This window comes from Carassius auratus, chromosome 31 (assembly GCF_003368295.1).
Source record: "Carassius auratus strain Wakin chromosome 31, ASM336829v1, whole genome shotgun sequence".
Lineage (NCBI taxonomy): Eukaryota > Metazoa > Chordata > Actinopteri > Cypriniformes > Cyprinidae > Carassius > Carassius auratus.
Window position 1 is genome coordinate 4016992 of NC_039273.1, and position 24127 is coordinate 4041118.

The 24127-nt window shown below is 40.6% G+C and overlaps 1 protein-coding gene across 1 annotated transcript; it reads left to right on the forward strand.

Annotated features, from left to right (window-relative positions):
- Window positions 1-15634: 15634 nt before the first annotated feature.
- Window positions 15635-23273, forward strand: LOC113050251 (oxidative stress-induced growth inhibitor 2-like). The gene is made up of 6 exons (XM_026213040.1): window positions 15635-15828; window positions 17355-17423; window positions 17877-18013; window positions 18752-18943; window positions 20647-20738; window positions 21115-23273. Exons 2-6 carry the CDS (start codon window positions 17366-17368, stop codon window positions 22166-22168), a joined length of 1533 nt encoding a protein of 510 aa, XP_026068825.1. The 5' UTR covers window positions 15635-15828; window positions 17355-17365; the 3' UTR covers window positions 22169-23273.
- Window positions 23274-24127: the final 854 nt, after the last annotated feature.

The following is a 24127-nucleotide window of genomic DNA, read 5'->3' on the forward strand; positions in this document are numbered from 1 at the left end:
TAAGTGGTGTTTCATTCTCAGCGAAGTGATTTTGGTGTTTATTTACTTATTATTATTTTACAAGAACGATGTGATGTGAGAACATGCAGATACGTTGTTTATATTGCTGTGTGTAGCCTGTAGTGTAGAAGTAACACTAGCGTGCTGTTTGAGGGAGAAAAGTTTCACAGGCATCGAGGGGTCTGGTCTTTTTTATCTTATTTGAATAAACTTTTATTATATTACAGTACTTATTTATTTTGGTAAGGCTTATTCAGATTTTCTCATTCTCTGAATTATCATAATAAAAATAAAAACAATTCAGAAATTAATTAAAATATAATTATATTTTAGATGTGAAATATTTTTCTACAATAGCAACAGTGTTTACAACAGCAAGACCACTTTAGCCTGTAAACTCAATAATATCTATCTGGAAATAAATGTTAAAATATCAATGTCAATAAAAATGCATAATATACCTGACATGAAAGTGCAGTGTGAAGGATATGAATAACAAATGTAGCCTGTCATTTGTTTACATTGCAAAGGTGTTTTTGTTGTTTAGTAGCAGTAATATGCAGTTATTAGCCATGTCCACTGTATTTTTTGTTGGTTTTCATGAGACCCCCCTTGAAAAGACCAGGACCCCCCATTGCCCCCCCAATCAAAATTGTCTGGAGCCGCCACTGGCACACATCCAAAGCACGTTGTACAGAAAGCGGCTATCACACGCAGGGTTGCCAGGTTTTCAAAGGAAAGCCACCCAATCATTACTCAAAACTAACCCAATTGCGTTTCCAGGGGATAAATATCATGTTATTGGAGTCCCTTCAACCCGCCACATTCCCTTTTCTACATGTTCTTCTTTTTCTAGTATCCAAATGTATCTCACACGCAAAATACTGATATATAACCAAGATGGTTGTATTCCATATAAGTGTGTTTGTTAAAGTTGGTTGGTTTTAGGGGAGTTTGAGCTTATTAAAAATATGTGTGGTTTTCTCATCTCTATTCGCAATTTCCTTTGTAAAGCAATTTGGATCCAATAATGTGTGGGCAAAGGTCTGGAAGTTTCAGCTTGGATAGCAGTGCAGCTTTGTACTCCTTAAAAGCAGACAGTCATTGTTTGATGTAACGACAACAGTTTGCAAAATTTGTGCACAGAATAACACTGTTTGAATGTAAAATTACACCTATATAAAAATATTTACTTTAAAATTACAAAGAAGAACATATGTTAGTTTGGATATAAATCTTTAATACAATGACCAACATATTTAATTACAGAATATTTTTGTAACTTTACAAAAAATTATACATAATTTAAGAAAACAGGAAGAAATACTATATAAATCAGTAATTTTCCTGTATAAAAAAATATTACTGTAATTTGTCTTTAATGATACACATAACATTCAAGTTGTTAATTTAGTTAACAGTTAAAATGTTCTAGCTTTTTTTTTTAACACATCACATTATGAGAGCGTTCTATAAAAAACATTCCGTCATGTGAGATTGTGATATCCTTATAAAGTTTTCCTAATGTGACTGTGAAAATGCTCTTCCTTTGTTATTGTGTGCCGATGTTTTCGCAAGAATATTGTATAATGTTACCTTAACAACATCCTCAAAATGATGAAAAATAATCTTTAAACATTACATTGAAATGTTTCCTTTAAAACATTAACCAAACCTATACAGAATGTTATAAGGTTCTGGGAACATCCCCTTCTAGCTGGGCCTTCACAATCCTTAAAGGGGGGGTGAAATGCTTGTTTTCACTCAATATCCTGTTAATCTTGAGTACATATGGAGTAGTACTGCATCCTTCATAAATCCAAAAAGTCTTTAGTTTTATTATATTCATAAGAGAAAGATAGTCTGTACCGATTTTTCCCGGAAAAACACGACCGGCTGGAGGCGTGACGTATGGGCGGGGCTAAAGATTCACGAGCGCGAATAGGCTTTTGAGTTGAGAGCATGTGGAAGCTGTGACATTACCGTGAGGGAAAACCCATCATCCAAAACAAACCATGGCTTACACTCAGATTCAGCCGTTTATTTATGATCCAGAATCAGATCCAGAGGCTGAAACTGAACGAAAACAGCACCAGTAACGACTTGCTCCGAGCGGGGCTCGAACCCGGGTCTCTGGCATGGGAGGGGACGCACTAACAAGGAGGCAGAGATATTTGAAGCAGTTTTACTCACCGCCTGTGGTTCCAACACACAATCGTGACCCTTTTTCGTTGGGATTGCATCATCCTTAAGAAATAAACGATACGCAAATCCGTCGTCAAACTGGGTCTTGTTTGTAAAACAAGCATCTTCGAAATGCAGGGAACAAACAAAAACACTTGCACAACTCAGTTGATGCTCTGTAAAAATAAACTCCATCCACTGGTCCCTTAATGCTGTTTTTTTTTTTTTTGGTAATCTGTGCAGGGTTGTCTTGCCCTGGCAACCAAAAACACACTTCTTTTGTGACTTTTCGCGACGCTCTCGCTCTGATCAGTGAATCGCTCTGATCAGTGAAATGTCTGTGCTCAGCCTCGCTATACGGGAGCGCGTGCTCTTCCGGCAGAAGTGCCTTAGGACCCATATAAGGAAATTCCGTTCCATCTAACGTCACACAGAGCCATACTCGAAAAAAACTTTCCGAAACTTGTGACAAACGGAAGGAGTATTTTGGGAACAAAAATACTCCTTCAAACATACAACTTTTTTGAAACTTTGTCCATGTTTAGCATGGGAATCCAACTCTTTAACAGTGTAAAAAACTCAGTATGCATGAAATAGCATTTCACCCCCCCCCCCCCACCTTTAATTAATAGGGGTGTAACGATTCACTCGTTTTCTCGATGCATCGATTACAAACCCTTTTTGAATCGTGAATCGCCCGATCTTGAACAGCAATCGATTCAAAATGCTAAGAATCGAATGAATCGCGATTTCTATAGCGATTCAATGCTTTCAAAATGTAGCGCCCCCTGCCCTCCTAAGTGTGTCCTGACCTAAGTTCTAATGGGTGGAGCACCGGGTTCCTTTTATTGGTGTCTCTCGACTATAATTTAAGCCCCCATCTCTGATACCACGTTTTAAAGAGAGTTATTAGTTTCCTAAATGACTAATCTGAAACACGTATCCAAAAGAAATAATTTATTTAACAAACAAAAAAATATATAATAACAATAAGGAAAATACAATATATAATTATATTTATAGATATATATTAATAGGATGGTATGAATATCAGATTTAAATGTTCAGATGATATATATTAACAATAACCACTAGGTAATTTCAATATGAATAAGTACAGGTATTAATATTCAATACTGATAAACCAGTAATACATGGATTAGAATGCTCAGAAAATCCCTTAGGGAAATATACCCAAGTTTACAAGACTCAATACCTTTGGTTTCTTATTTAGCACTATATGTACACTCTTTGCAGAACAAACTGAGAATTATCAGTGAAAAATAAATCCACTTAATTCACTTACTACGTAGGGCACTTATATCACTAGTAATCTAAAGTAACACGTTTCAGCATTTTATGAACTGTAACCGTAGGCTTAATATACAAAAAAAAAAAACAATAGATAAAAGTGGGCCCACTCACACCATAAACACACTCAAACCAAACCCCGATGCAGGCCTGATTCGTTGCTTGGGTACGTAGTGGCCTTTAAAATGCAAAATGGCCTCTTCACTCTTCAGTGAGCTAAAATAAGACCAATAAGCAGTACCTGTAAGTCCATACGCGGCTCCGATTTTCGTCAACCGCGGCTCGCACCACCTCCGCTAACAGCCGTCGCTCCCTCGATGCCGGAGGAACACCCAACACTCCCGGTGGCTGGGCGTGCTATCCGGTTGCGGCTGTACAGCCCCTCGTTATCAGAGGACCTGTGAGCGCTTCCGGTGGCTCAACAGGGCTATCTGATCTCCTTTTACTCTTCCCACGTCGACTGTTTTACTCACAACAGCACGATGAATAGGATAAACGAAGTCTAAAATTACAATCTTTCTAACTGAAATCGCGGTATATTCACACAGGCCTCAACGTCTTTCACTCGAAAACGAATCAAAATAAAACAGGCAAACACATTTCCTGTGTTCAATCAGACACTTAACTAACAAAAGACGTATCTAAAGAAATATGAAGACTTAACTCAAGTTTTTTTTTGGGTTATTAAACGGGTAGATTTCGATTAGAACCAACCTTTTTGCACACCTATTCTCATATCGCCTCTCCTCTCGTCTTTTTTTTCTCCCGACCTCCGGATAAACCAATCACATGAGACTCACGTATATTGGAGGTGGGTATTAACTAATAAACATCCAATCAAACAGGAATCGATCTAACCTGATAGCGAAATCCACGTTTTTGTTCAAGTACATATCAACCAACCCTTAAAGTTTTACTCATTCCCTTAAAGGGGAAACTCACTTTTACAAGCTCTTTGTAGAAGATGCATAGTAAAACATTTAAAAGGACTAATCTTAACAGAATATGGTTATGTTGACATCATTCACTAATAACCTATATGGCTATTATAAATTGGACATTATACATGCACACTTTACATTAAAACTGTTTTATATTCATATAACCCTCCCTGATAAGGGGGTTACACCCTCCCCCTTCTAATTTCTCATGCCCTCATGAGACTAGACATTTTTAGGACTGAATTACTGTTCGGACAGTAGGGCAGGGGTTTGTAGGAACACACTGGGGGCACTGGGCCATTGGGTGGCACCATACAGTGTGGCAGACCTTCTTTGTCTTGGACAGCTCTTCAATGTGAACGACCATCCCTCGATGGACCAAAGTTAATGGCCTATCCGCTGGATGTCCTAGTTCATCATAACACAGCTTAATCACTGGTCTTACTTCTCTCCGGGATTTACGACACACCGGTGGTACTGGTTCATCAGGGGGTACATTCATTGTGTCCTCTTCTCCCCCTTCTAAACTCTGAGCATTCTCAACTTCAGGAAACAGATTTAGGATCTCTTGGGGTTCATTTTCTGGTGGATCCTCTCTCCCTGCACAATCCTGATTAAGCTCTGGTACAACTACAGGAGGTTCAGTTACAGGTTCCAAGTCACGTTGAGGTGATATCGGCCTTTGGTAGCTGATCCTTGCTGGGCTGTAATAGCAGCGATCATCATCCTCACTCTCTGAAGATTCTTGGCTGTCACAGACGATCTGATTAACGTTATCTTCGTTCTGTTTTCTTTGTCTTCTTTTAACCATTTGTGCTCTTGTTACAGGTGGCTGTACCAGTTGGTTCAAGTCCCCAGGCTTAGAGAACCTCACCTTGTCCCCAATGGGTAACAGGTGGTCTCTGTGAAGGGTCCTTATTCCACCCATTCCTCTCTCTGGCTCCAGTTTATAGACTGGTAAGTCTTTAAACTTCTCAATGACCACATAGGGTAACGAGTTCCAGCGGTTTTGAAGTTTATGCTTTCCTGTGCAGGCAAGGTTTCTGATGAGGACTCGGTCTCCCCTTTCCAAGGTTTGTGGTTTCACTCTTTGATCATAAAGCCTCTTGTTTCGTTGATGAACCTTCAGGGAAGTCTCAGCCGCTAACTGATATGCCTGCTGAAGATCTTTCTTCATTCTCTCTACGTACTGCAAATGATTGACTCCTTTCTGATTACTAGGGGAGGTACCGAAACACACATCGATGGGCAGTCGAGCCTCTCGCCCGAAGAGAAGACGATAAGGAGAATAGCCCGTTGCCTCATTTTTTGTACAATTATAAGCATGTACAAGCTGAGGGATGTATTGACTCCACTTACTCTTATTAGCCGGATCCAGAGTACCGAGCATGGAGAGTAAGGTACGGTTAAAGCGTTCTGGTTGAGGATCACCTTGGGGGTGATAGGGTGTCGTCCTCGATTTTCGGATTCCAAGCATTCCCAAAAGTTCTCTTATCAGTCGGCATTCAAAATCACGTCCCTGATCGGAGTGAATGCGTGACGGCAGTCCATAGTGTACAAAGAATTTCTCCACCAGGACTTTGGCCACAGTGACTGCTCGCTGGTCTTTGGTAGGGAATGCCTGTGCGTATCGAGTGAAATGATCAGTTATTACTAGTATATTGGCAATACCCTTGGTGTCTGGCTCCAGAGACAAGAAATCGATGCATACCAAGTCTAGTGGACCAGTACTGGTAATGTGGCTCAGGGGAGCAGACTTTTGAGGTAATGTCTTTCTGGTAATACAAGAACCACAAGTCTTTATGTACTGCTCAATGTCAAGGGCCATGCGGGGCCAGTAAAATCGATCTCTTATTAGCTCCGTCGTCCGATCCACCCCAAGGTGACCAGAATCATCATGTAGAGAGTGCAGGACGGTCTGGTGATATTTGGCCGGCAGAACCAGCTGAACTCTCTCTTTTCCACAGGGGCTTTGGGAAACTCTGTATAGCAACTGATTTCGAATGACCAGTTTTGGGCCTTGACGTTGTAGAAGATTAAGCCCTGGATCAGAGCTCTTCTGAGGGGTAAGCACTTTGCCAACTTCAATGTCATGTTTCACCACTCCGATAATGGGGTCCTTTTCTTGTGACATCTTCAGGTCTTCATGGGACAACTGCTCCATATGACACATTTCAAGTGAAATCGGGCAAGAGTAAGCAGTAGGTATGCTATCAGGTGAAACTCCTAAATGGTCCACAATCCTGACGGATTCGTCATTCCCAGAAGAACTGGCCAACTGGCAGATTGCTTTGACCCCAGACTGTGGAATTTCAGTCCAAGAGGCAGACACAGCAGGGTTGGTAGGATATCGGGATAGCACATCCGCGTCAGTGTTATGTTTTCCAGGCTTGTATTGCAGGCTGAAGTTGTAGGCAGCTAGGGCGGCTAACCAGCGATGTCCTGTTGCATTCAGCTTCGCACTAGTCAGTACGTAGGTAAGTGGATTGTTATCGGTTCTAACAACAAATTGAGCTCCATATAGGTAGTCGTGAAACTTATCGACAACAGCCCACTTCAATGCTAGGAATTCTAACTGGTGAATGTGGTAACGCTGCTCCGAAGTACTCAACTTTCTGCTAGCAAAGGCGACGGGTCGAAGTCCCTCAGGATGCTCCTGGTTCAAAACAGCACCAAGGCCACTCAGACTAGCATCAACGTGGAGTACATAAGGCAGGGAGTTATCAGCGAAGGCCAGTACTGGTGCATTGGTTAGGCAGTGTATAATGGCTTTGAAGGCTTCTCCACAGGACTTGTCCCATCGTGCTCCAAAGGGGTCAGTCTCCTTGTAGTAGTTCTTCCCATTCCTCTTTCCTGATCCTTTTACAGGTGGGTAGCCTTTCGTGAGCTCCGTCAAAGGTCTTACTACTGAGGAGTACCCCTTAATGAAACGGCGATAGAAACCGCAAAATCCTAGGAAAGACCGTAGGGATTTCAGGTCTGTAGGTTCTTTCCACTGAGTTACGGCTGACACTTTCTCCGGATCTGGAGCTATTCCTGCAGCTGAAACAATATGCCCCACATATTTGACCTGTTGCTGACAAAACTGACACTTGTCGATAGAGACTTTTAACCCCCATTCTTCCAGGCGATCCAGAACTTTCATTAGTCGCTCCTCGTGTTCTTCGAGTGTTCTGCCGAAGACTATAAGGTCATCAAGGTAGACGATTACCTGTAGGAGGTGCATGTCACCTACCACCCTCTCCATTAGCCTCTGAAATGTCGCTGGGGCCCCAGTGATACCTTGTGGCATTCGTTGAAATTGGTAGAACCCCAGTGGACATATAAAGGCCGTCTTTTCTCGGTCCTCAGCGGACATAGCTATTTGATAATAGCCGCTTCGCAGGTCTAGGACTGAAAACCATCGGCTACCAGTCAAACAGTCTAAAGCATCATCAATCCTGGGAGTGACGTATTGGTCGGGTATAGTGCGGCTATTTAAGGTCCGATAATCGATGCACATCCGTACAGCACCATTTTTTTTCCGAGCTATCACAATCGGTGATGCATACGGACTTCGGGACTCTTGGATGATGCCTGCCGCTAGAAGATCTTTAAGGTGGCGTCTTACGTCATCAATGTCGGCTGGGGCAATGCGCCGTGAACGTTCTCGGAAGGGGCGAGGATCACTCAGTCTAATCTGGTGTGTGACATCTTTGGCTAAGCCTACATCCCATTCCTCAGTGGAGAACACATTACTCCGCTCCGCCAACTTCAAACGTAATCTCTTTTCCCAGCCAGCGGGTATTGGGGCCTCCCCAAAGTTGAATAACTCCGGATTAAGGGGTCCTTTGGATTCTGGAATGTCATGAGCCACTGTAACGGTGTCTGTAGGGAATACATGGGCAACTACAGTACCCACTGGAATTGAGAGATCTTTGCTTGTCTCATTGTGAATCAAGACTCTGAAGTTATTCACATCCACAGCTGATGAAGGCATTACTACAGGGGAAACAAACAGTCCTGAAGGAAGTGGATCTACAGGGGAGGCTTCAATGAGGAAGATATCTTTCCTCAAGGGTTTGTCAGACTCAACTTTGCATAGGGCATACCGCTCCCCTCGTGATGGGACTTTGAAAGTTCCAGGGCCCTCCCATATGACTTTGCCTTCGGGTCGATCTGCCGCAGAAGTTTGTCCACTTTGTGGTAAAATACGGACTGGGGGTGTCTGAATTCTCAGCGAATGGGCACTGTTTTTTCCACTAGTAGCCCCATTATATGCTGTCAGTCGTTGAAAGAAGCTGGCATTGGTTCCAATGATTACTGGGAATTGTGTCGGTCCTTGGGGGTCTGGGCAGACCAATGCAAGGATGGATATGGTCTCTTCAGCACCAGTGAGAGTTTCAGGGAAGGTAACATCTATGACAATGTATCCTTTGTAGGGATAACTGCATGAGCTGAGACCCCAAATGGATAATCCAGCAAGGGGATGGATGGGTACATCAGGTAGGTTTCGGGAATACCAGGAGTCAAAAACAATGGTCACTTGAGACCCGCTGTCCCACAAAGCATGACACGGATGGCCACCTATCTTTACCTCCACGGTCGAAGCTGGTCCAACTAGTCCCTTGGGCAGACCATTGGGCTCACTGCTGTGCACATGGCTGTTTTTAGAAAAACAGGCTTGCTCTCCAGATGGGTTGCTGTTGGTTGTATCACTCCTCATTCCTTTTGCTTTCCGTAAAGAATGGATTAATTTAGTGATTACCTGGGTGGCATTTTCGGGAGCTTGACACTTTGTGGAGATGTGTCCGTCTTCTCCACACCGGTAGCAAAAGTAATCTTCCATGTTCCTTGAGGGCTTGGATCGCTGCTGGACTGAAGCATGCGGTTGGTGTAACTGGGCATGACTAGCTGAACTACTTGAACTGACACTCATTACTGCTAGCTGTTGTTGCAGCTGAAGTACTTGCTTTCTCAAAGACTGAACTTCAGAATCCTTTGTTACTCCTTTGTGATCGGAGGGGCTTGTTTTACATAGGTTGGCTCTAGATTCTAACATCATAGAGGATGCTGGTAGGCTATTCAAGCGGTCACTTGCGAGCTGAGTCCTCAGTTCTTGAATTTCTGCTTTAAGTTCTCGCACAAAAGCGGGACAGTTATTCCCCTCGTCCTGCAAGTGTATGGACTTTGCTGTAGCAGTAAACTTGCGTCTAGTGACTTCAATTTCTTCAGCCTCCCTAATCTCATTCAACAGGCTCAGAAAAGTTGGTGGGTGTTCTTTTCTCTCCCTTAACCTCAATTGCAAAAGCATCATATCAGATTCGACGGCTCCACGAATCAGTTGTTCCACTCTTGCCTTGTCAACATTGGTGGGAGACAGTCCACCTCTTTGCACAACTTTTGTCAGTGATTTTTCAACTCTTCTCAGGAAATCAGAAAGTGTCTCACCTGGACGCTGTCGAAGAAGCCGAAAAGCGAAATACAAATCCTCTCCGGACTCTGAGGAGCCAAAAGTACTTTCCAGAGCTTCAAGGTACTGCTGCGAGCTGGCATCAGGACTGGACATACGGACAGCTTTAATGATTTCTAGGGCTGGTCCCTTTAAGCTTTCCACAATTCGTCTCCGTTTCTCTTTCTCGGAGCATTCACATTCAGTTATCATCATCTTAGCTTGCTCCATCCAGTGCTCCATGGTTTCTTCTCCCGTGGGGGTCGGAACAATACCAGAGAAAGTACGTAAACGACGGTAAGCATTGCTATCACTTGGAGGTCTTATGGTTTTCTCTAAGATCTCCCCCACTGCACGAATGATTGACTCAGGGGAACTGGGACTTGCACTCAGAGGAGGAAATAGTGCTTGTAGATCTGTCATAGACTTCCCTTCATCCCGCAGAAACTGGGAGAGCTTGTCAGCAAATCCTGAGGGAACAGTACCTGTTGGGTTTTTTCCAACGCCCGTAGTTATCCTCCAGGTCTCATCATCGGTCGGCTTTAGTTCCATAGGACAGCGTGTGGGGTCTACAGACTCTCTGCATTCACACAGCACAAGTAGGGTATCTGGAGAGGCTCCAAATCTTGTGTCTCGAACGCGCACTCTTCCAAAAGCTTTCACACTCTCGGCTACTTCTTCAATGCGTGCAATCTCAGTTGATCTGGGTACACTTGTTAGCATCAAGGAGTGAGCAAGGTCAATCCCAGCCTCTCTGCACCAGTCAGCAAGTTCACTTTGAGGAGAAGGGTTACTTCTGCGAGACATATTTTCAACAAGAAGTTATTAAATGCACCAAATATCTGTTTTCTTCTCAGGGATCAAGGAGAATTGACACGTGTTTATTTCTCTCTTCTGAAAGGTACCAGGGAGGGAATGAAAAATCCCGGACGAGCCCCCACTTTATGTAGCGCCCCCTGCCCTCCTAAGTGTGTCCTGACCTAAGTTCTAATGGGTGGAGCACCGGGTTCCTTTTATTGGTGTCTCTCGACTATAATTTAAGCCCCCATCTCTGATACCACGTTTTAAAGAGAGTTATTAGTTTCCTAAATGACTAATCTGAAACACGTATCCAAAAGAAATAATTTATTTAACAAACAAAAAAATATATAATAACAATAAGGAAAATACAATATATAATTATATTTATAGATATATATTAATAGGATGGTATGAATATCAGATTTAAATGTTCAGATGATATATATTAACAATAACCACTAGGTAATTTCAATATGAATAAGTACAGGTATTAATATTCAATACTGATAAACCAGTAATACATGGATTAGAATGCTCAGAAAATCCCTTAGGGAAATATACCCAAGTTTACAAGACTCAATACCTTTGGTTTCTTATTTAGCACTATATGTACACTCTTTGCAGAACAAACTGAGAATTATCAGTGAAAAATAAATCCACTTAATTCACTTACTACGTAGGGCACTTATATCACTAGTAATCTAAAGTAACACGTTTCAGCATTTTATGAACTGTAACCGTAGGCTTAATATACAAAAAAAAAAAACAATAGATAAAAGTGGGCCCACTCACACCATAAACACACTCAAACCAAACCCCGATGCAGGCCTGATTCGTTGCTTGGGTACGTAGTGGCCTTTAAAATGCAAAATGGCCTCTTCACTCTTCAGTGAGCTAAAATAAGACCAATAAGCAGTACCTGTAAGTCCATACGCGGCTCCGATTTTCGTCAACCGCGGCTCGCACCACCTCCGCTAACAGCCGTCGCTCCCTCGATGCCGGAGGAACACCCAACACTCCCGGTGGCTGGGCGTGCTATCCGGTTGCGGCTGTACAGCCCCTCGTTATCAGAGGACCTGTGAGCGCTTCCGGTGGCTCAACAGGGCTATCTGATCTCCTTTTACTCTTCCCACGTCGACTGTTTTACTCACAACAGCACGATGAATAGGATAAACGAAGTCTAAAATTACAATCTTTCTAACTGAAATCGCGGTATATTCACACAGGCCTCAACGTCTTTCACTCGAAAACGAATCAAAATAAAACAGGCAAACACATTTCCTGTGTTCAATCAGACACTTAACTAACAAAAGACGTATCTAAAGAAATATGAAGACTTAACTCAAGTTTTTTTTTGGGTTATTAAACGGGTAGATTTCGATTAGAACCAACCTTTTTGCACACCTATTCTCATATCGCCTCTCCTCTCGTCTTTTTTTTCTCCCGACCTCCGGATAAACCAATCACATGAGACTCACGTATATTGGAGGTGGGTATTAACTAATAAACATCCAATCAAACAGGAATCGATCTAACCTGATAGCGAAATCCACGTTTTTGTTCAAGTACATATCAACCAACCCTTAAAGTTTTACTCATTCCCTTAAAGGGGAAACTCACTTTTACAAGCTCTTTGTAGAAGATGCATAGTAAAACATTTAAAAGGACTAATCTTAACAGAATATGGTTATGTTGACATCATTCACTAATAACCTATATGGCTATTATAAATTGGACATTATACATGCACACTTTACATTAAAACTGTTTTATATTCATATAACCCTCCCTGATAAGGGGGTTACAAAAATGTATACACATTAAATTACTACACGCACGAATTAATGGAGACCTTGAAGAGTGTTCGTGAATCGTGCCTCTTATCTGTCCTTCACGCGCTCCACTGTTTACCGCCTGATGAGACTGTCACAGGATTGCGCTCGCGCTCCGTTCGTCTCTGACGCAGCTGACGTGTGATATAGGACTCGTGACTCGTGCCGTCGACAGTTGTATTTATTGCATGGACGGAGCAGGAATGTAAGTGTCTAAATCATACGCACAGATCCACTGAATGATAAATGTTTTTAAACAATGCGGATGAACCGAATATACAAAGGAAACTTTTTAAATTAACCACAGCATTAACAACGACCTTGAAATAAGAGCACGAGATTTATCTGATAATCAGATGCATGAAAGTAGCGTTTGTTTCATTAGCAAACAGACATCTGGTGCGTTTTCTCTCAAAATCATTCGATGTAGAGGAAAAGTTAAATGGAGATGAAGACGTTTTCACACTGAAAGAGAAGCGATCTCGCTCTCATAGACGTGCCAGGCTATATCTGCAGCTAAACTGAATAAAAGCAGAATGAACTGATGAAACTAAAAAAAACCACAAACAATTTATGAATGATGCAGTGCTAATTGACATTTATTACAGTACTTAAACTATAAAGTATATTTTCTACCTTATTCTGTGCAGAAAATGTAAATAATTGCTAATTAAATGTAGCCTAGTATATAAAAGTCATAAAATTGCCATTAGGAAAAAAATATCGATTACAAATGATTGATTATTGTCCAGCAGTGTATTTGATTTATTACAGCTAATAAAAAGTCATTAAAAAAGAAGATGTAAGGCTTACATACATTTTTATATGCCATGTCGCATCATTAAACTAGCATTTAACAATGGACAAAAGGTTTTTTTTTTTTTTTCTAACCTATGGTTCTCTAACCATAAATGCTACTGTAATTTGCCCCCTGACTAAGCATTTAAAGAATTTAGTAGAAGCATTTAAATAATCCCGTGAATGCACTTAAAGAATGCAGAACCGAATCGTTATAATCGAATTGAATCGTTCTAAATTTGCAAAAATCGTTCTTGAATCTAATCGAAAACCTATGAATCGTAATCGAATTGAATCGCTGCCTTGCCAAAGATTCACAGCCCTATTAATTAATGTATCACAATGTTCCCAAGACACCATGTTCTTTAGTAAAATGTTTGGTAGATAGCCAAGATCAAGTCCTTCCAAACCCTAAAAAACTCTTATCAACGCCTCAGTCAATAATTCTGCAATGATTTTTGCCACTGCATTGTACAGACAGTTTATACATGGTTCGCTGGCAAATCTTTTTTTTCTTTTAAGAAATCAGAAGTCAGAAAAAGCTTTATTAACAAATATTTTTACACAGAAGGAATTTGACTTGGTGACAGGAGCTTCCCGTGCAGAAGAACGTATCAGACATAGTACAAACATACATGATATACACAGTAAAGATGAAATACAACTAATACAAAGAACAGAGTTATTAAATAATGCACTATATACGGAGGTACAAATAAAGAGATAAAACATAATTGTTTATGAACATACAGATGTTATTAATAATGACCAGTTTATGTAGTTTTATGTTGTTTTGTGACATACCATTTTGACCCATTGCAATTGAAATTCTATAGCATTCTTTGAAATGCCTTGGAGTATATGTTAATATAATGGTGTATGGTACATATCAAAATACCATGGTATTGCCACAGAATACTATATTGCATTTGTCCTTCATGAACAATTTTAATTCATGATTCCAGTCCACAGGCAACATGGTTCCCCTTTTCTGAGGTGTGATCATATTTCTAGACATGCTGTTCTACTTCGTTACATGCTGAAGTTGCCAAGCAGGCACTGTTCCCATGTACTATTTATTAAAATGTCTCTTTTCATAACTATACTAAATGTAACCCAAATACACCCATGAGAAAAGACCTTGAATGAGGATTTAAGTAATTAGTTCCCAACAATGGAAACTTTCTTTCTATTTTGAGGAGGATGGGGGTCAAAGAAAACAACACAGATGTCAAGCATCACCCGACCTAGTAAGCATGTCACCAAGTCACTTATTATTACTGTTTTTATATTGTAATTAAAATATAAGGATTGATGTAAAACAGGTGTGTCCAAACTTGGTCCAGGAGGGTTTAGCTCCAACTTGTCTCAACACACCTGCCTGGAAGCTTCTAGTATGCCTGGTAAGACCTTGATTAGCTGATTCAGCTGTGTTTAATTAGGGTTGGAGCTAAACTCTACAGGACAGGGCACTCCAGGACTGAGTTTGGACACCCCTGATGTAAAGGGTTTACATCTATACTTTTACAACAAGCACACTGAGCAGCATCTGCAAAGTTCAGTAAAAATATAAAGGAATATAAATCATAAAAAAGAGGGTCAGAACAGGAAGTCTGCTAGCTGTAAGTCACTTGACCTGACCAAGTAAACATTATTACCCAGTTTGCTTTTTTTTTCATACTGTATCTAGAATATTGCCATTAATTTAAGGAGAAAATAGCCAGTGCTATCAAAATGAAAAACATTATGTTCAGGGGAAAAAAAAATAAACTGACAAATACAGATATAGCTAGACAAATATACAAACCAAATGCACATACAAATACACAAACCACGAATATAAATGAAATCCACAAAACTTTAGCAGTTCTCATTGCTGTCAGACATGAAGTATATTCTATATGGTATAAACATTTAGTTTTGTCTTGTGAATAAATAATCTTCCTTAATTCAAATTTTTATTAAAAGAAAGGCTAACAGTAATTGTTTATGGGGCCAAAAAATTTTCTAACTTTCTGTATTGGAGATTGCTTTGAGTTTAAACATTACTTTCTTTGAGCCGTTTGCGGTAGTAATCTTTATTTTACTGTCTATGGTAGTAATGGTAATGCTATGGCAGCGACCCCTTCAAGCTGCTGCGTTTGCTGATTGGCTGATGTGGAGCGAGAGCTAGAATCAGGCCAATCAGAGATATGAGATCTCTGTCAGCGAGTGGAAAACTACAAGCTAGAACACGCTCTTACGTCACCCCTCGCCCAGCCAATTATAATTCTAATCGTCACGTCTTTGCTCTATGATTGGTTCGTATGGGAGCACCGTGAAGAATAGTTATAAAATCCATTAAGCGCACGAGTGTCGTGAGGCTGTAAAGGTGCAGCATCTCGCTATACAGCCTCACAGAAGCACACTGTAAGCTGCGTCAGTAACTCTCGATTTAAGATATTAACAAAGCCGCTCTACATCAAAAGTCAGGGCTTTGCTGTTTTGCGTGAACTGCGAGTTACTCGGATCTTGGTAATTTGCATTACAGGTAAGTTACGTGCCTTTTCTACATTAAATTCGTGATGGCTTGTGCCAATGTAAGTTACATTAGAAAACTTGACATCGTTACCGATCACGATCTGATTCATCGCTTCATATTTTGCACTCATATCACCTCTTGCATAATTTAAACCAAAGATCTTTGTTCTAGTTTCCTTCTTTTGGTGTGGTGTCGTGTCTGTAGGGTATGGAAATCTCTTGGTCATGTCAGGAAAATGCACAGCGCATTAACAGTTATAAAAAGAGCACGACTGAAATATACGCATCTGGGTTACGTAGCAGACGGTTACCGGCTTTCGTGTCATCTTCAGTAAAAGCCATTCAGATAACCTGCAGTGTCGGGTGTCTGATCGGGCTGATTCGCGCATCTTACCAACGGCAGAAACGCATGCCGACTGCCCTGGAAAGTTTTATGGAGAGCAAATGCTTCACTTATGAAATTCATTATCAACATTTAAAGTAAAGAATCTAAGGGAAAGAAAGAAAGAAATGTAATTTATAGAATGTTTGGGACTGACGACTTCAGTCACAATTCACTTCCATTGCATCATTACCCATATAAAGAAAGTAAATGGTTAAGACTGTCATTCTTACTAACATCTACTTTTGATTTATTTTTTTGCTCGTTTGGAAGTGCATGAGCGTGAGTATATGATGACAGGCGCACGTGAAAGCCTAGGGTTTATTAGTTCATTGATGGGACACGGCAATCTACTTGTCAATAAAAAGAAATCGCTATTGTCAAGTCAATGGAGAAAACCGTTGCAAGTGTTTTAAATTCAGTGAGAAAATATGAGCAGTCCGATCATTTTAGCTGTGTAATTCACACGTTGGTAAGGTCCTAGTCACGCTTTAAAGCGACGCGCTAACAGTTTCTAAAATTGGACTCGAATGACATTGAATCGTTTAAGTTATTTTTTTGTGAGTTTGGACCTGAACTTTTTTAACCGCAGTCTCATAAACCAGAAAAAAAAACGTGTCTCATATCCAGAACAGAAAACGTCTCGCACGTACCCCTGACACACGCCCCCTGGACTCCATTCAAGTCTGTAAAGTCAGTTACGTGCATTACACATGTATATATTTAAATAAAACATTAAGCAGAGCTTTATATTTAAGTGTGTTTGTGTATTAATAGGTGTATTTGACATCTGACACGCCGTGCGGTTACTATTCAGAATGACTCGGCGATTGAGACTCTGGCGCGAGCTGCTTTAAAAGGGCGCTGTCACTTTAAAGAATTCTGCAAACTCATGGTTACGTTGAACTTCTGTTATGTAATAATACATGTTAATTCATAATACTGACTGAAACTTATAGTTTGCCTTACTATGATGCAGATTATATAGGGTCATCTAATAGAAGACGTCAATATAAGTCACTATTATAAATCATGAATATGAAAGTGGAAAGCAGATCTAGTAATTGTGTATCTTGGGAGGGTTTTTGTGGTTGTGTCTAAAGTTTTTTTTTTTTTTTTTAATGCACCATTTGTTCTCTTTTTGCATGTAACAGGTGAGCCCACCATGGAGCTGCACAACAAAGACGCCTTTTCAGAGGATATCCTGCCTGTTGTCATTGTTGGTAAGAGTTGACATTATATATGTGCTTCACTGAGAACATGTGACATGTGACACCCTATCTTCCATGAGCACTCACAGTTGTTAATACACCTTCTGCATGCATAATGCATGTAAAATCACCCTTTTATGTTCTATTGTTTCTCTCTCATTGTCATCTTCTTTTTAGGCTGTACTTTTCTAAGAAATTTAAAATACTGTATTGTAGCCAAGGTCAAGTATTTACTAAAGGCCAGGTTTAAATGGAATCTGTGCATTCAGAACTCTCTGCACACAATTGGAATGCATGTTATTCACATGCATGTTCATGTTCTGCACATCCAGCATTCCATGCATTTATTCACTATTTTGGCTACTTTGATAATGCTCATATATAAATAATCATCTGAGATATGAATAGTTGATTGGAAGATATTCTAGAGCATTTCCAGTATTCACATACATGGCTGTGTTTCAGGTAATGGACCATCTGGGATTTGTCTCTCTTATTTGTTGTCGGGATACACACCTTACTTTTCCCCCGATGGCTTCCATCCCAACCCAATTTTGCTTAACAAGCTGAGAGAGAACCGTAATTTGTCTTTGTTTGACCAGGTAATGCACACACATAATCCTCCCCCTATATACATTTACCACACCTATTAAAGCCGCAATATACTTAAAGTTGAAGCACAAACTCTCGTGTCATAATTTCAAACAAAATCAGGTAAAAAAAAGTGAGTTTTCTGTTCGTTTTGGGAGTTCGAAAAGGCTTGCCAAAGTGAACTCTCAGAAAAAGCTTGCTCCGGCTGCAAAATACCTTCGTGCTACCACTGGTCCGTGGCGATTATGTAATGTGTAGTTGTGCGCTGAGGCTCCGACTTCCTTCACGCAGAGCGCTTCTCTGGCTCATTTCGTCTATTGAGTCCATTGATGTAAGATCTCCACGGGAGAAAACATGAACATGCTGGAGATCCACTTTGTAGTAGAAAATGAAGTTGTGCTTTTGATGAAATGAGGCACTTTTTCCATGTTTGATACTGTAAAGCTTCTTGCTTTTAAGCAGATGCCGTGCAAACATACCCATGTTGTTGTGATCAGATGCTTATCTTATGCTTTCTTTAAAAACATACTTGCAGTTCTCTCAGTTTTGTTGTTTATTTTGTTACTGAGAGCAAAGTGCGCAGCACATATTTACATATTCAACGAAGAACGAAAAAGAACTTCGCTGTGAGTTTATCGGGGCCTTTAAGTGAAAATTGTCTATGACAATAGTGGCAGAATGTAAGAACACACATTCTCATGTTCAAATACAGAATACAAACCCAGTTTTGTTTTAAAATGTGCATGTAGGATCTGGAGTACCTGTGTGAGGGTGTAGAGGGCCGTTCATCAAACCCTGTGGCTGTGCTCTTTGATGCACTCCTTCTTCCAGATGGTGACTTTGGGGTGGATTGCGCCTCCCCGCTGATATGGAGACATGAGCCGGAAAGGGCCACACCCCACCTTGTACTGGGAAAGGGACCACCTGGAGGGGCCTGGCATGTAAGTAACCACACCTAAAATATTTCTGGCTTCTGATCTAATGCATATTGTTCTCTTTTTCTGGTTAACTCTACTGTTGTTGTTATTATTATTATTATTATTTCAAAAGGGTGAATGTCACAAATACATGCACAGGTCTCGTTTCACTCCAAAATCCCAAAAATAAATTAAATGTTCTTGATATTTCAGAGACATTTTCCAAAGTCTCATTCTTATTACTGTCATGTGGTAAAGAGCAGTGAGTAAAACATATAACTAATGCATATGAGCGTTTTACTTCTGTTCATCATAGGGTGCAGGGGCGGAGCCAGACGATGTAAACATTCGGGGCTTAGCCCAAACCATACTCCCCCTGGGAGAGTTTTTCCCCCATTTACGTCAGCTAAATACACTGTTTTTCAGGCTGTTTGAGATAATAGAATGCCAAAAATCTATACACTATCTGGATAGATGATAATAGTTACTCAGTAAAAAAATAAATAAATAAATCACCCAGTAAAGCCTACAACCTATTTTGTTGTTCTCCAGCTAAATTTCTAAATTAATCTCTCTTCTTATCCCACTAATGTGCCGAGATTAGCTGTAAACATGCCCTGAGATAACTTAGCATTTGAAACAAGCTGTGTGTTTCGGTTTTACGAGAAAACGTAACCCCCGAAATCGACTGACATTGCTTTTGAATCTCTCTCTGGCCAGTGAGGATTACTGTTAGTGTTCCTTTTAAAATAATTTGTTATGCCCATAATGTTCATTTCATCCGGTTAGCCAGTGAGCACGCTACGACAGCAGTTAAATAAAAAGCCCACCAGCCCCTAATGACAATGCCGATGAAAAAGATTATTTGCACGAGTGATGCGCTATGCATTACCATCCACCACCAAGCACAGTAATAGAGCCGCTCCAGTATGATAGACTGAGAGGAAATGAAACAAAGTTGAAGTTATTTTTAAAAAACTAAAAGATTCAGGGCTTTTGACAAAACATTCGGGCTTAAGCCCCATTAGCCACCCCCCGCTCCGCCCCTGATAGGGTGAAATATGAAATGTCTTCAAGAAAGGTTTCATGAGGTTCACCTGAATACACAATTCTGTTTCCCACAGACTTACACTCCATGTGTGGCGGAACTTCCCCTGGGGGACATGCATATGTATATAATGTAAATCTAAAAGAGAAGAAGGGTTTATTGAAAGTTTAAATTATTTCTATGCCAGCAGGAGGCGCTTTAAGAGCAGCAGAAATAGTGGTTTCCCCGGTAATGGCGCTATGCTCATGAACGCTACTCTATCAGGAATTCTTGGAAAGATGAAATGAAAATGGCATCAGACCTTTTCTGAAGACAGTCGGTTCCCTTCAAAAAAAATATACATTTATATAAAACATCCATTCTGCGCTTTGATTTTGAAACATGCAATGCTCATGTTTGTGCAACTAAGTTAAAGCATTTTGGAAAATCTATTTGTGGCGGTCAGTGTTGATATTGTTGCAGACCGCCTCAAATAAGTAAATGTATGGGGAAACCCTGCAAGTACAGCCCTATGGGAAGAAAACATAGATGGGAAAGAACTTGTGATTTATTAGTTGCATTCCTGAAAACAACTGCAACACTGTCCTCTACTGAAGTTTTGTACCAGATGATCAGATGTTATTCTTGTGCAGATGTTATACCATGATGTGAAGTTGTTTCTAATGCTTGATGCCTGCAGGCGATGGAGGGCTCAATGCTGACACTCAGCTTGGCTAACTGGATGGAACTTCCTGGTTTGAAGCTGAAGGATTGGATGAGAGATAAACGAAGGTATAAAGAAGTGAAACTGAAACAATAAATAAAATTATTCTAGAGAACAAAGGGCTCATCTTTCATACAATATTCATTTTGATACAAAATTCTTGGCATCTTGAGATAAAAATTATTCCTCCTTTAAGTTAGTTCTAGAACTAAACTGAAACTATTAGGAGACTTTTTAAGCTCCTCTGTGTAAATTCTTTCTTTAAAAAAAAACTTTTGTCTTTTCCTAAACCTAATGTGAGGAGTATAACGAAGTGAGCAATAATTATCTTAATTTCTCTTAAAAATGGAAATAACATGGTTTTGAGCCACAATGAGTTTAAACATTTGATGAAGTTACGAATGCACAAAACAGATCATCTAACTTACTGGTTTGTGTGTGCAGAAATTTACGCAATGACCGGGCCACACCAGCAGAGATTGCGTCGTACTATCAGCACTATGTGTCTAAAATGGGTCTGGAGAAGAGCTTTGCTTGTGGCACCACCGTGACCTCGGTGTCTCAGGCTTCCCTTGAATCTGGCCGCTCCGTTTGGAAGATCCAAGGCCTCCAGAGAAGAGCAAGTAGTGGTGAAGGAATCGAAGTCCCTTTCTCAGTCTATGCAGAGAACGTGGTGCTTGCCACAGGAACCCACGACATCCCAGCCCGTCTCGGCGTGGATGGTGAAAACCTTCCCTTCGTTTGCCACAGCTTCTGGGAGCTGGAGGCCGCCATTTCCTCAGGCCGTTTGGACCGTGCCTCAGAGCCGCTTCTTGTGGTTGGTGCTGGGTTGACCGCAGCAGATGCCGTTCTCGCAGCTCACCACTTGAACACACCTGTATATCATGCCTTTAGACGACCTGTGAGTGATCCGGCGCTCATCTTCAACCAGCTGCCCAAGCTCCTCTACCCTGAGTACCACAAAGTGCACCAAATGATGAGCCAGCAGCAGTACAAAGTGGGTGAGACGGTGGTTAATCTGTCCAACCAGCCTCTTTCTTCACCTGCTGATGGCACCAGCCCATGTACCTGTTACCCTGGTTACCTCAGTTTCCCAAAGCATCATGTAGCTGCCTTCAGACCTGATGGCAAGTGTGTGCTAGAGGATGAGAGAGGGCTACAGACAGTGCTGCAAGTCTCAATGGCACTCGTTTTGATTGGTGCCCATCCCAACCTGTCATTCCTCCCAGAACATGGTCGCCCACTGGCGTTGGACTCAGAAGAGCCAATCAGTTGTCGGCGGAACCCACTAGATGTGGATCCATACACGTATGAGTGTGTGAAGGAGCCAGGGATGTATGCCATGGGTCCACTGGTGGGTGAGAACTTTGTGCGGTTCCTGAAAGGCGGAGCTTTGGCAATAGTGTGTGACATCATCCAAAAACAGAGAAAAAAACGTCAAGAGAAATGCACAAGCTCATTGAATTTCCAGCTGACCAACTGCACACTGGAAGCATGAAAAGACATTGACTTTAAAGGGGTGAAAATGCAATTTTGAGATCTAGCTATCTGGTACTTCCAGTATCCATCAGAAATGCCACATACATGGGGTAATATTCTCAGTGGTTCTGCTCCGACCGACACAGAGGAACCAGTTGTTGAACAGTTCCGGCCTCCCACTGCAAGTGCTTACATGTAGACGTGCAAATGCACTGACACAGATCTCTGCTGTTAATGGTTAACTAACCCGCATCTAAACATTCATCGGAGTTTATGGACAAAGGGTGCTTTAACCCTTCTAACACTTCAGGGATTCATTTGTCCATGGCTGCCCACTTGAAACACTACTCCTGTTCTCACAGCAATCATTTCTGTTGTGCCAAAATATTAACATGTGTAATCTCCTTGTTTTCAAATCTAAAATTTCCTTAATGGAAGGAAAACACAAAACTAATCTTTGCCGAGCAAATGATGCTGTTGTATCAATGTTTGTACCATCACTCGTACTGTTGTCTTCAATGAATGTCTAAATCATAGTGGACCTAACCCCCCCCCCCAACCCCACAAAAACATTTGTAGCATTTCAACTTTTTGTCTTCCATACATTGCCTTCCCAAGTAAAGCATGCAGTTGTAGTGGTTATACCAGCAAACCAGACTTGAGTGTCTAGAATCAGTGCTCTTAAACTCTTTAAAGACATCCTTGTTTCATGCTGCTGTTACTAACCAGAGTCAAACCTCAGACTCAGAGAGGTCAGGCTGCACTTACAAATCTGACCACAAGAGGGCCTCTGCACACCCGTGATTGAAGCTAGCATTATTGCATGAGACCTAATGATCACGGCATTATTTGAATGAATAAATGATTAATCCTACATAAGCTTATTTGCTACTGTGTTAACCGTCATGGGCCAATTTTATGGCCTCGAGGACCTTTTGATGCAATGAGTAAACTTTGTAAAATTTAAATGCAAATTATCCTTTATGAAAATGATTTTAGATTCAACGGTGTGATATGAAAGTTTTATTATTTTTTTTTTTAATCTAAAAATTTATTCTGCTGTATTATTTGCATGCATGTTATAATCCCTGGCACCTCCGATTAAAATATTTTTTTCAAATAAATGTTCAAATAGTTTGTACTTTTTTGAAAGAAAAATATAGTTTATCTAACATGGGTTGCCGAAAAATACTGTTAAAAAAACTGTGCATGTGTCTGTCTAGAGCTGCTACTTTTACTGGGCAGTTTTAAGAGTGTTGATCAGAAAAGGTCATAAAAAGTGCAAAGCTTTTAGAAATTAGTTTAATAAATTTTTCATACATATACATGTCATCCATAAAATGGCCACATGATAACAATATTTGTTCTGCATGTTGGTTAAACAACGAGATATGTATTCAAAATAATAAAAAAAATCAACATTTCTTAAAACATTTTCTTCTCTTGCTTCACTACTCTTTTAAATAAGTGGTAATATGAAAGAAAAATACTGTATGTATATACATAAATATTAAAATGATGTAAAAATAGTAGACTGTATATGCATTATATACCGTACTTTTTGTTATACGCTGGTATTGAATCACATATATATTGCAAAACATTACTAAACTTTCGCCACTAGATGGCAGCGTGTGTGTGTCAGTGAGTCTGGATGTTTGTGCTATGAGTGGGCCCACGAGGCTGTGTGGGAAGCTCTTTGCATCTTTGCAGACTGCTGAACAATGTGACCTCTGCTCTCTCTCACTGACAGACAGGTGGCCGCTAGAGGACGTGATGCTGAATATATCATGTCTGCGTTGCTATTAGACCTGAGCTGAGAGGTGGACCCCTTTACTAATGTCAGATAACAGCACAAGGCTGAGCAAGATCACAATAATGCTGACTCACAGATGATATCCATGAAAACCAGCTCACTTGTGACTAGATAGATATAACATGATGTAGTTATGTGTGTTCTGATTCATCTTTATGGAAA

Coding starts and splice junctions, on each gene's coding strand:
- LOC113050251 (XM_026213040.1), top strand. CDS start 17,366: ATGGAGCTGCACAACAAAGACGCCTTTTCAGAGGATATCCTGCCTGTT. Junction 18,014..18,751: donor ATTTGTCTTTGTTTGACCAG/GTAATGCACACA, acceptor ATGTGCATGTAG/GATCTGGAGTACCTGTGTGA. Junction 20,739..21,114: donor TGGATGAGAGATAAACGAAG/GTATAAAGAAGT, acceptor TTGTGTGTGCAG/AAATTTACGCAATGACCGGG.